General features: G+C 33.3%; 1 protein-coding gene across 4 annotated transcripts in view; it reads right to left on the minus strand.

The window, feature by feature from the left end:
* Window positions 1–14,112, minus strand: part of Nkain2 (sodium/potassium transporting ATPase interacting 2) — a 976,459-nt gene that overhangs the window by 477,352 nt on the left and 484,995 nt on the right. For all 4 annotated transcript variants that reach the window (XM_074075281.1, XM_074075279.1, XM_074075280.1 and 1 more), the window contains exon 3: window positions 7,873–7,953. In XM_074075281.1, coding sequence (XP_073931382.1) covers window positions 7,873–7,953 — 81 coding nt within the window. The remainder of the gene's footprint in view (window positions 1–7,872; window positions 7,954–14,112) is intronic.

The raw sequence follows: 14,112 nt of genomic DNA on the forward strand, positions 1-14,112 counted from the left end.
TGAATTACAGTATATGACATTTCCCTTTTCATCTTTTGTAGTGTTTTTGCCTTAAACATTACATCATATAATATTAAAATTACTACATCTTCTTGTTGGTTTTGTGTTTCCATGGTACGTATTTTTTACTTTATCTTAAATTTTTGATTCCTTATATTCAAGACCTATTTCTATTAGCCAACATGCAGCTTTTTTCTTGTCTTTATCTAGACTGGTATTCTTAGTGTTTTAATTGGAGTACAACTACAACTGCTCCTTGACTTACCAACCTTCTGAACATTGTAGCTTAGCAACATAGTTCACTATAGAGCACCAGTTGTTTACCTTCATGATCATATATATGGCTGACTGGGACCTCTCCAACATCAAGATAGAGTATCCTACTACCTGTCAGTGGTCCAGGAAAAGATCAAATTTCAAAATTCTTTTTTTTTTAATAGATTGAAAATCTATTTAACAGATTTAAATGGATATTTCACATTCACATTAGTAATCCACACATGAGCAATCTTCAAATTCTCTAACAATGAGGGAATTGCAAATTAAAATCACAGCAATATTTCAAAGTACATTACATCCATGTTTGTGAAGTTAGAATGAAACTCACCGAGGCTGGGTAGGGTGGATGGGGTAAAAAAGAGTAATAAAGGGGTTAATCTCATTAAAATACAAGATATTCACAGATGAAATACCATGACAAATCCCCTTTTAACAATGAATATGCGTCTGCTGCTGGAGCTAAGGAACACATCTGAGTCCAGGATGTCAGAGCACAGGGACATATCTGAGCCCAAGCAAATTTCAAAATTCAAAGTAGGATCTCTACTAGGTTTCTATTAAATGTGTAGTGTTTTTGCATCATTGTAAAATTGAAAAATTATAATTTGAACCACCATAATTTGGGAGCCATTTATATTTGGTACATTTATATTTCAGGTATTTATTGATATATTTGGTATTATAATATTCAGCTTGCTGTTTTTTCTTGTTGGACATTCTTGATTTTTTTGTTAGTTTTTCTTTCTTCACAGCACTTGGATTAATTAATTAGATTTTACCATTTAATTTTTTTCATCTATAGTTTTTGGTAATTACATTTTGAGTACTCTAGAAACTATTCATCTGTGAAATATTGAAATCTAATAAAATATTACATCTAACATTATAGTTTTAGAATATGTTAACTCTTTTCTAACATTTGTGTTAATATTATTGTGCATTTTGGTACCCAAAATATTTCAGTCCTAAAAGATTTTACTGTTATCATTGTGCACCTATTTTTTTTTAACCTGCATTGTTCCTTTCTGCTTTTCTGCAATTCTGTTTTCTGCCTAATTTTATTTTCTCCTCCTGTTTGAAGGATGCCTTATTTTTTAATGCTGGTTTTATAGCAATTAATTATCTTAGTAGTTGTTCAAAAATGCCTTTATTTTACCTTAAGTGTTGAATTATATTTTTCAGGGCTTATAACTATAGGTTGGTATTTTTAAAGCACTTTAAAGGAGTCTTTCAATTGCCTTATAGATCTGTCGTTCCTGTTGAATGGTCATCTCCTATTGCTGTTTCTTTGAAGGCAATGAGTCTTACTTGAACACAATGGTCTTTTATCTTCAATAGTTTTTAATGTTTTATTTTTGATTTTTAATATTCTAATTCATCTATACCAATCTATCTACATATATTGTTTCCTTGATATTTATTCCACTTAAGATATGAGAGTATTCTTGAATTTGTGGGTTGATGTGTTTAATCTGTACAATTATTTTTTTCCTCTCCTTTTGGGAATTCAGTTATTCATATATTTAACCTTTCAGTAAGCCCCACATGTTTCTGACATCCTTTTCTATGTTTTTAATACTTTTTGGTAAATGTGTATTTCAATCTTTGTGGTTCAGTTTGAATATTTTCTATCAAATCATTCTCAAGTGCACCAGTCTTCTACTTTCTGAAATCTACTGTTGTTTCATGTAATGAGTTCCTATTTGTGGATGTATATTTTTGTTCTAGAATTTAAATTTGACTCTTCATATAGGCACAACTATCTGGGGATAAATTTTTCATCTTTTAGTACATCATCTATAGCCTAATAATTTTCCTCTTTATTCTCTTCTACAAATTGTGTTCTACAAAATCCTTATTAATTAAAATATCTGAGTCATCTGCTGGTCTGTTTCAACTGTATATTTTTTCTTAACTTTCAATCATAACATTCTTTCTTTTAGTATGTGTAGCTGTTTTGAATTGCCTAATATTATGTGTACAAGTAAACTGCAAAAGTTTAAGATAATGCTATCTTTGTCTTGATTTTTTCCCTTTCCTCAACTGGACAGATAAAATGATGGCTGATAAGCTTATTTTAATCAAGGACTATACTCAGTTGTCTGGAGTTTGACCCTGCTAATGTTTAGTCTGCATCCGGTTTGTCCCTGACTTATGCTCCAAGAATTTTCAACTGTGAATCTAAATTATTCTGTAGAGTTCCACCCTCACCGTCAAACTCATTTTGCAAGACTGCCAAAAAAATTTTCACTGTTTTTTTCAGTCTTTTCATTGATATTTTTAGCCATGTACAGTATTCACCAAATGCCCTAATAACAAAATTGTCCATATGTTTGAGTCTGCCTTCCACAAAGCTATGCTGATTTATAAACTCCCCCAGAAATAACATTCTACAAATTCAAAGCCTTAATTCTGTCTCCTGCCCCATCTAGAATTAGCAAATGCCTTCAGGGAACAGCACCTTTAAAAGGTCAGTCATTTCTTTGTAGTACACATTTCCAGTGAGTTCATTTTTTTTCAATAGATCTCTGTTATTTCGGGTTGTTGGTAACTAAAGTTTACCACATGTATGTGTGTGTATGCATATATACATATATATGTGTGTTCATATGTGGACATGTATATACATACATATGTATATGTATTTCTATTCAGCAGACCCATATACATGCATATAAACACCTTGTGTATATAATATACATGTGTATGTGCAAGACAAATATGTATTTCTTGCTTTATCTCATGGTCATTCTGAACTATTTCTGTAGTCTACTTTAAAATTTTTCCTTTTTAAATTCTTTAATCAAAATTAATATTGCCTCTTTTCTTTTTGTAAGACATGAATTTAGAAAGTTGGATTCCTTGGGGATTATGATAAATCTGTTAGAAATGTTGAATTTAAGGTAACAATGGCATTGACATAATACCAGCAGGAAACTGAAAAAGTGAGACTTGAAGTTAGCAACAAGGTCAGGATTGAGGATACAAATCTGGTAGATATGTGTAAAGATGATAGCTTAAATGATGGCAGTAGATGCCACTTTCAAGTGAAAGAATGTTCATAGAGAAGTAAAAGAGGGTTGAGGACCCTATCATTTCATTTAGGAGCATTGTAAAGAAGGAGAGAAGTAAAATTTTTAAAAAATGAGAACTGAACAAGTAAAGAAATAAGTAGTTGAATGTAATGAATTATTAAGAAAATAAGGCAAGAAAAGTTGCATCTGACCAAATTATAATAGGATGGTTCATTTCTAGATTTAGAAGAGAATTAATTACATTATATTTAATTCTTAATAACAGTAGAATAACTTATTCTATATTCTAAAGTAAAATATACTTGGGTACTTAGAAATCAAAAATTTCTTCATTAGTTTAGTTAATTGCAGATTTCTTAGACTACACAAATTTTACAGCAAGGAAAGCAATTTTTTTAAAAGAATCAAATATCTTATCCTCTAATATTTGTTAAGTTTAGTCTTAACCATCACAGGTATTCTTTGTTTGCTAGTAATTACATAGCTATTTTTACTTTCTAATTACAGTATTAATTCAAATAAAAAGTGATTATAACATATTTCTGTTCAAACTACATTTTTATATATAAGATCATACAAGCAAGATTTGATACAAGCATTGATTCCATTGTTCAAAAATATAAATACTGAGTATTTTTTCAATGAATAATTCATTTGTTATAGGAAAAATGAAACTGTGATTATTGAAATAGTACATTATTCCATATAGCACTCACATTGGGTTTTAAAGATTTGTTCCTTGTAGCCTACAGTGTATGGCAGGTTTTGTCTTCTTCCTGTCTCTTATGTCCACAAAGGAACAGTTTTAGTCCTCAAAATCTAAATAGGTCATATTCTTACCTCTTTTGTACACAGCAAGTTTTTAAAATAACTTATATCTAGACCTCAGAAAGCAGCTATTAAAATTATTAAAATGTGACAGCTTTCTAGAAGTTGTTTTCAGATATGTTTTGTTTTCTAAAACACACATATCATTAGGTATAATTAAGTACTTTGGCTATGCTTAACTAGATAAGTGTCCAGTGTATAATGAAACCTAAGAGATATGTACCTGTTTCTCTAGTCTAACAGGCTTAAATAAAGACAAATAGGGCTGTTTGGGGGGTAAAATAACCCTTTGGTTTATCCTGCATGCTCTATAAGTTTATTGTTTTGTTTCTAAAAAAAGGTACATCATTCACTAGTAGTACTCCCGAGATTACAGAAGTGAAAATAAGGTCTCAAAAACTCATTTGAGGAAAATTGTTAGAACCTCAACCTGAGTAACATACAATTTTATCACATTCAATAAGGTTAATTTTTTTTCAGATAACCAGAAGACTACTAATTTTTTGCCTATGTATTGCTGTTGAAAAAATTATTTCACCCATTTCATTTTCCCAGATGATGAACTAAATAGATGAATTACCATATTGCATGTGTTTTCCTTCTAACTACTATGTCTTTGAAGTTAATAATTGCTACTGATAAATGGCATATCTTTCCCTTTTTAAAATCATTCATTGGATGGCTGAGTTAGTTTCCATTTCTCTCTGTTTGATACATGATAAGAGAATCACAACTGCCAAGAATAACTCAACAAAATAATAAGAGTATTTATGTGAAGAATTCTCAAAACTATTAATCCAGTACCCCACATCAAGGTGCTCAAAGGCAATCACCAACAAAATTAGTAAATACTTTGTTTTAAGGACTAATTTCATCTTTGTGTCCTTGATGGATATCTATTAAAATATCAACCCAGGAAACACATTATAGGATGCTTTATAATGTTAGTTTTAACACTAATATTGAAACTACAAATGTAAACAATGTGGGAGTAATTATTATGCAATGTGCATGTTTTTGTTACTGTCATATTATAATCTCATTTTTTGTCAATTTAACTGGCATAAAAATATTACAAAGAATTTTCTCCATTTGATAAAATAAAACTAATTTCATTTTCAATGAGCTTTTTAGAGATAAAATAAATTAATTAAAATTTTAGTAATAATGTTGGCGTTCCATAGAATTTTCAAAGAATAAAATACATTAACAAGATAACTATGTGTACAAAGCAAACTAAAGATCAAACAGGTTAGTCCTGTGTATTTTATTATTATAATTAAATCATTCCATTACTGAATGTGCATATTGAATTGATTAATAACACTAATCTCTATTAAGTTTATAAGCATATGGCAAATAGTGTTCTTAGAAAAAACAGAGGAGACACTGTAGAAATGACACATGAAGTTTTAAACTCTAAACAGGCAACTAAATTTCTTCAGTGGATTTAGAAAACGTGTTTTATATCTTATAACCTAGGTATTATCAGCATTATATCAACCATTTCTGAGTTTGCAGTAATCTATACATTTTCAATCACCTTTGCTTCCTTCTGGCATTGTATTACTTGAAAAATGCAAGGCAGATGCAACAACAAAATAATTAAATGTTATGAATACACCTTTCTCAAACCCTCTGAGCACAAAGGGAAGAAAAACCCAGAATGAGTAGCTATGTAACTTTGAACTTTATTTTGGATTATTTATTAAAAGCAAATTATTAAACCTTCATGTGTTTTGCACAGTTAACCTTTGATTTATATGATGAAAAGAAAAGGAAATAATATCAACTGTTTTGTTTTTAAGGGACAGTTGTTATCTGCTTGTGTGCAGGAGAATTCTTAGTTTTTGTGCTGCATCCCTCAAACTGTAATGTTTTAAGATGTACCCTGGTTATAGTTTCAGTACTCATATTCAAGGTCTTGTGATCCCAAGATTTATTCTGTGCCTACAGTGATCATGTGGCATAGTAAGCACAACTACGGAACATCAGTGCAAGTAGCTTGACTTTGCTCTCTCTCTCTCTCTCTCATTGTCTCTCTTTCATATCCAAGAAGCTCTTACATAGACAATAGGTCTGAGCACCTGCCTTACAATTTTAAGGCCACTATTTTAAATAGAAAATATCATTGAGTCATTTTAGTCTAAAATTTCTTTGTAGAAAGTGAATTATAGAAGCAGCAGAGATGTGTAAATTGGGTAGGGAATTCAAATCCTTGGAAAGGAGTGTCTGTTTTTCTCATATGGAATGTGAATTTTAGGTAGCAATCCTGTCTGTGTCTTCCCTAGAGCTGCCTGAACACTTTTCTTCCATTGCTCATGGAACCTCCTGAAAGGAATGCCAGCTACCAGAGTGTAGAGCTCAATGCCTGGAAAAAATCACAACAATGCCATCCACCAGGCAGATTTTGCAGGCCACCGTGGGGACTTGTCCAAAATCTCATCGTAAACAACGTGTCCCAGAAAGAACTGGTTCTCTCTCATACCATAATGTTACCATCTTATTCCATCTTTTATCTTTTAACATCGAACCAAAATAAATCAAATTATTTCTACTTGACATAAATTCACATATCATATCTATTTATTTTATTTTTTGAGCATTTTTTCTTAGTATATGATAGTTATACAGGGGGTTTCTTTATGACATTTACATATCTACATACATTGTTCCCTGGTTTAGTTCATCCCATCTGTTATCCCTCTTCACCGACTTTCCTTCTTAAATGGCTTCAAGATGCTTCAGTATTCCATATTTATACAAGTACCTCAATCACATTCACATTAAAATAATAAATGAACACCAACAAAAGCACTGAATGCTTTCTACAACTCTTGTTATGTGTATTTCCATTCCCCTCTTCCTTATCCCACCATGATGTATAGACCTGCAAAGGTAGTTCCCAGAGAACTCTTCTTCTCATATCTGGATTTTAAAATGTAAAATCTGCTCTAACAAGGGGTAAATAAAAGAACGTTTTAAAATTTCTGTCTTTCAAAGATAGAAGTACAAGTTTGAAGCTCTCCCAAGAGTCAAGATGTACTACACTCTTCTATAGATCATTTCACTTGACTTATTTGCTGTTAATTGCATTTTAATAGAAGGGTATTGGTGGTCTTAGAGATTTGAAAGCTACATTATTTCAACAGTGACTGCATTCATGCTAGAAATATAATAGCGAAACACACACTCCCACACACCGAATAAAGAAATCTGAGAGAAAAATCAGTGTTTTAAGTGCTTTCTAGACTATTTTACTCATTTCTGTAATAAATTATATTCTGCTTGTAACAGTTTTATTCTGCTTGTAACAGCTTTTAATTGTCTGAATTAAAAGCTATTCCAGTACATTATGATTTGTGTTCCATCAGGAAAATATTTAGTAGAATAAAAAGCAAAGTAAGTGGATTTCAAAAATCTTCAAGATTTTTGTCTGAAAAAATTCCTATTCAACTCCAGAAATCTCTCACCAACTAGTGTTAACAATGCATGCTGAATGATCACTATAACAATTGATATTCCACACTAGTTTTGCTTAAAAGCACATTTTTGTGACACATCAAACATATCTTTGATAACAGAAATGCAGAGATATAAATCATACACCTCTCAATTTACCTTCCTGCACACAGAATTTAGTTGACAAAACCAGGATGAATCTTTGCTTTCTTTAGGAAGAGATTTGTTAACACGCTACTGATGACTCAGGCAATCAGAGGTAAATTACCTTTGAGAGATCCCCAGCCTCCAAATAGAAGCAGATAATAAACACATTCCACGTAACCCAGAGGACTAGCCAGACAGCATACTGTAAATAAGCAAGAGAGAAAGAACATATAAGTAATTTGGAATCAGCTGAGTAAGATTCAACTAGAACTTGAATTTCTGAATACCCAAATCTTAACATTAGTGGAAAATATTAGGTATTGCTTCTAAGAAACAGGATTAGACATACATTTATCTCTCTGTTGATTTCTTCTCATGGTTATAGATTCTTATAGCATTATAACTCAAACTTGCTGAAGGATAATTTTTTGGGTTTTTTATTATAATTTTTATTAGGGTATGTATATTCATTATATAGCAGGGACATTCAAAATGACAATTCTGATCAGACTTATATTGTACATTATTTACATTTACCCCATCGTCTCTCCCCCTCAATCCCCTCCCTGTCCCACCCAAAGCAATTGCAAGAGGGTTTTAGTACTGCTTCATATAGGTATATGAAGTCCATCAACCATATACCATCACCTTAATCTCCTTCCTTCACCCTCCCCCTGTCAATAATACTCCTCCCCCCACACTGTGCCTATTTTCAGTCCTTGTTTTTGTTATTAATATTTAAATTGACATTCAAAAGGGTGTCTCAATGTATGCCCACTGTGGGTATGCTTTCCTTTGGACTGCTTAATCCCTTCAATTGCTCTCCCTAACCCCTTTACCTCCTGTACTCTGTTTGTCAACAGCTTCCCAAACACATCCTATTCCTCTACTTTCACATCTTATGTTATGCGATATTACTGATGCTCTATCATTCTCTTTTCCTTACCGTGAGTTCCATAGAGTAGTTCCCCTGTTACAAACATGTTCTACTTCTGACTTTGTATATGATCATGCTTATTTTTGTGTATATGTTTATCTTTGGATCTATCTTCCCCATATGGGAGAAAACATGAGGCTTTTGTGTTTCTGATCATGGCTAACTTCACTTAACATGATGTCTTCCAATTACATCCATTTACCTTCAAACCACATGTCATTAATCCTGTGGCTGAGTAATAATCCATTGTGTATATATAATCCATTGTGTATATATACCACTGTATCTTGATATATTCATCAGTGGTAGGGCATCTGGGTTGTTCCAGAGTTTGGCTATTATGAATAGTGCTGCAGTGAACATTGGTGTACAGGTGTCTCTACTGTATCCTGTCTTAGGTTCTTTGGTAGATGCCCAGGAGTGGTATCACTGGATCATAGGGCAGATCTATCTCTAGTGTTTTGAGGAATCTCCATACTGCTCTCCATAGTGGTTGTACAAATTTGCATTCCTACCAGCAGTGTATAAGGATTCCTGTTTTGGCATATCCTTGCTAGCATTTGTTGTTATTATATTTGATTGTGGCCATTCTAACTGGGGTGAGATGAAATGTAAATGTTGTTTTCATTAGCATGTCTTTTATAACCAGGGAGGTTGAACACTTCATGCATTTACTGGCCACTTGTGCCTCTTCCTTTGAGAAGTCCCTGTTTAATTCATGTGCCCATTTCTTCATTGGGGTGTTGATTCTTTGGGGGCTGAGTTTTTTGAGTTCCCTCTAGATTCTGGATATTAGACCCTTATCAGATGAATAGCTGGCAAAGATTTTTCTCTCTTAGTGTGGCTGTCTCTTGAGTCTGGTGATTATTTTTTTTCGCTGTGCAGAAGCTCTTTAGTTTAATGCAGTCCCATTTGTTCATTGTTTCTCTTAGATGCCGAGCTTTTTGAGTTGTATTTAGGAAGTTGTTCCCTATACCTATCTGTTCCAGTGTATTTCCTACTGCTTCTTGGAATTGTTTCAGTTTCAGGCTTTATATTAAGGTCTTTGATCCACTTTGAGATGGTTTGGTACACAGTGAAAGATAGGGATCTAGTTTCAGTCTTCTATATGTGGCTATCCAGTTTTCCCAGAAGCATTTGTTGAAAAGGCTTTTTTTTCTCCATTGTGTGTTTTGGACTCCTTTGTTGAAGATCAGTTAGCTATAGATGTGTGTGTTTGTCTGGATCTTCTATTCTGATCCATTGGTCTTCCTGCCTGTTTTTGTGCCAATACCATACTGTTTTTATTGTTATGGCTCTGTAGTATAGTTTGAAGTTGGGTATTATAATGCCTCTATCATTGAACTTATTGCTCAGAATTGCTTTGTCTATTCAAGGTCTTTTGTGTTTCTATATGTATTTCATGACTATTTTTTCTATTTTTGTGCAGAATGTCATTGGAAGTTTGAAAGGGATTGCACTGAACATGTAGACTGCTTTTGGTAGTATGGCCATTTTCACAATGTTGATTCTATTGATTCAAGAGCATGGAAGTTCTTTCCATCTGATATCTTCTTGATTTCTCTCTTCAGTGGTTTATACTTTTCATTAAAAAGGTCTTTGGTTTCTTTTGTTAAATTTATTCCAAGGTACTTTATTGGTTTTGAGGCTACTGTAATGGGATTGTTTCTCTAATTTCCTTCTCAGTCTGTGCATTGTTGGTATATCATTTCTGTGTGTTAATTTTGTAACCTGCTACTTTGCCGAGTTTATGATTTCTAATAGATTTTTGGTAGAGTTTTGGGGGTTTCTTAGGCATAGGATCATGTCATTTGCAAACAGTGATAGTTTGACTTCTTCCTTCCCTATTTGAATCCCTTTTATTTCTTGCTCTTGTCTTATTTCTCTGGCTAGAATTACAAAACCATGTTGAATAGGAGTGGAGAAAGTGGATATCCTTGTATCGTTCCTGACTTTTAAGGGTAACAGTTTCAGTTGCTCACCAATTAGTATGATGTTTAGTCTAGGTTTCTCATATACAGCTTTCAGTATGTTGAAGAATGTTCCTTCTATTCCTAATTTCTTCAGTGCTTTTGTCATGAAAGGGTGTTGGATTTTGTCAAAGGTTTTTTTCTGTGTCTGTTGAGAGGATCATGTGGATTTTGTCCTTGCTTCTTTTATGTACTGTATTATGTTTATAATTTATGTATGTTGAACGATCCTTGCATCCCAGGAATGAGACTGATTTGGTCATAGTGTATAATCTTTTTCACGCATAGTTGAATTCTGTTTGCCAGTATCTTATTGAGAATCTTTGCATCTGTATGGATTAAAGATGTTGGTCTATAATTCTTTTTTCTGGTTATGTCTTTATTGGGTTTCACAATGAGTGAAATGCTGGCTTCATAGAATGAGTTTGGTAGTATTCCTTCCCTTTCTATTTTCTGCAAAAGTTTGAGGAGTATTGGTGTTAGTTCTTCTTTAAAGGTTTGGTAAAATTCATCCATGAATCCATTAGGTCCTGGGCTCTTCTTTGTAGGGAGACTCTTTATTACTGCTTTAATTTCATTCCAGAGTTTGGCTATTGTGAACAGTGCTGCAGTGAACATTGGTGTACAGGTGATTACTGTCTTCTTTGTTTGATTTTGCTTGGTTATACGCATCTAGGAATTTGTCCATTTCATTTAGATTCCTTGAATATAAGTTTTCCTTATATTCAACTGATATTCCTTGAATATCAGTTTCCTTGAATATAAGTTTTCAAAGTACTCTCTAATGATTCTCTGAATTTTGTTAGTAGTTGTGGTTATGTCCCCTTTTTCATCTCTGATTTTATTAATTTGGGTTTCTCCCTCCTGTTTTCTCATGTTGGCTAAGGGTTCGTTGATCTTGTTAATTTTTTCAAAGAACCAACTTTCTGTTTCATTGATTTTTTGTATAGTTTGCTTGATTTTGATCTCAAGGATCTCAGCCCTGATCTTCATATTTTCTCTCCATCTCTGGTTTTGGGTTTGGTTTGTTCTTGTTTTTCTAAGACCTTAAGGTGCATCATTAGATTGTTTATTTGAGAGGTCCCTGTTTTTTTAATTAGACACATTTAGCTATAAACTTTCCCTTTAGCACAGCCTTTGCTGTGCCCCACAAATTCTGGTAGTTTATATTTTCATTTTCACTGGATTCTAGGAACTTTTTGATTTCTTCTCTTATTACTTCTGTCACCCATTGGTTTTTCAGCAGTGTGTTGTTCAGTCTCCATATGTTTGAATATTTTTGGGGGTTTCTTTTGTAATTGAGGTCTAGTTTTATTCTAATGTGATCTGATATGATGCAGGGGGCTATTTCAATTTTCTTGAATTTGTTGAGATTTGCTTGGTGTCCTAAAATATGATCTATTGTGGACAAATTTCCATGAACTGCAGAAAAGAATGTGTATTGCCTAGTTTTTAGGTAAAATACTCAATAGATATCAACCATGTCTATTTGGGCTAATGCATGGAGTATCTCTGAATTTTCTTTGTTGATCTTTTGTCTGGATTAACTATCTATTGGTGACAGTGGGGTATTCAGGTTTCCCACTATCACTGTGTTAGCCTCTACCTGTCCTCTTCGGGCCATTAGAGATGTTTAAAAATATAGATGCGTGCCCCTGTGCTTGGTGCATATATGTTAAGAATTGGTATTTCCTCTTCATGAATTTTTCCTTTCATTAATATGAAGTGACCTTCATATTTCTTCTGATTGATTTTAGTCTGAAGTCTACTTTGTCAGTATGAGGATAGCTATTCCTGCTTTTTTTGTGGGGTCCACTTGCTTGGAAAACTTTTTTACACCTTTAGACTCTAAGCCAGTTTTCATTTTTTTCAGTTATGATTCTTTTGTAAGCAACATATGGTTGGGTCTTGTTTTTTTTTTAACGTAGTTTGCCATTCTATGTCTTTTGATTGGGCATTGAGGCCATTTATATTTAGTGTTAATATTGAGAGGTGCATGGTGTTTCTACTTATTTTATTCCTGTTTACATTTTACCTATTCCTTGTTACTGGTCTGCTTGGTCAAAAGGATTTATTCTTTTTTCATTTTCTTATCTCACTCTAGTTTCTAATTTTGTGTGGAAGAGTCTTTTAAGTATTTTCTGCAGTGCTGGCTTGTTAGTCATGAATTCTTTTAGTTTTTCCTTATTGTAGAAGGTGTTAATTTCTCCTTCAATTAGGAAGGGTAGGTTTGCTGGGTAGACTAGTTTAGGTTGACAGTTGCTTTCTTTTAGGCCCTGAATTAGGTCTTTCCATGATATTCTTGCATTTAGAGTTTGAATTCAGAAATCTGCCATTATTCTGAGGGGTTTGCCTTTATATGTGACCTGTCTTATCTCTTTTGCAGCTTTCAGAATTCTTTCTTTGTTCTGTGTGTTAATTGCTTTGGTTATGATGCATCTGGGAGTGTTTCTTTTTTGGTCCTGACAGTTTGGTGTTCTGTAAGCTTCCTGAACCTGGGTGACTCTCTTTTTCTTGAGGTTAGGGAAGTTTTCTGCTATTATCTTATTCAATAGGTTGTCATTGCCTTTAGTTTTTTCTCCTCTCCTTCTTCTACACCCATGATTCATAGGTTTGGTCTTTTCATGGTGTCCCAAATATGTTGCATGATTCATTTATATTTTCTAAGTATTCTTTCATGATCTTTTATTGTTTGTTCTAATTCCTCTACTTGATCTTCTGTTCCTGATACTCTATTTTCAACTTTTTCCATTCTGTTTGCTAAGTTTGGAATATTCATTTGGGATATTTAAATGTTTATTTTGGATTGATCATTTTTCAAGATTTCCATATCTTTATTGAATTCCTCTTTCATATCTTAGATAGTATTCTTAATTTCATTCATCTGTTTGTTGGTATTATCTTTGATTTTATTCAGTTGTTTATTTATGTCCTCTTTGGGGTCAAATAGTAACTTTTGTGCTCTTCTTTGAGGTCCTTGATCATTTTTACTATTGTTTTTTGGAATTCATTATTAGATAGCTCTTCTTCTATGCAGGTGTTTAGATCCTTAGTGGTGGATTTGGCTTTTGATAATGAACAGCTGACTTGCTGTTTCATTCTGCATTGAGATTTATGTATCTGGAGATGTTTTGGGTTAGGGTTTTAATCCCTTGTGCCCTTAGTGTTGGGGTTTTGATTTTTTCCTCCTAGAGCTCCAGCAGTATTTCTCAGAGAAGGGTTTGCCTGATATATTGCTCCTTGCAGGATTCTCCTCGTTGTCTTGCAAATTACTTGGGGCTTTGTAGTCACAGTGGGGAGTGCTGAGTCTCTGTGCACTATGGGGGGAAGGCCTCCTAGCACTAGCAGAGTTGCAGGTTACTAATCAGTGTGGGAGTTGGGATTCTAGCTCTTGGATAGGAGAGATGTGCCTCTCCTGCAGGGAGGTACAGTGTAAAGCACTGGGCTTCTGTGT

This window comes from Castor canadensis, chromosome 1, assembly GCF_047511655.1.
Source record: "Castor canadensis chromosome 1, mCasCan1.hap1v2, whole genome shotgun sequence".
NCBI classification, from domain to species: Eukaryota; Metazoa; Chordata; class Mammalia; order Rodentia; family Castoridae; genus Castor; species Castor canadensis.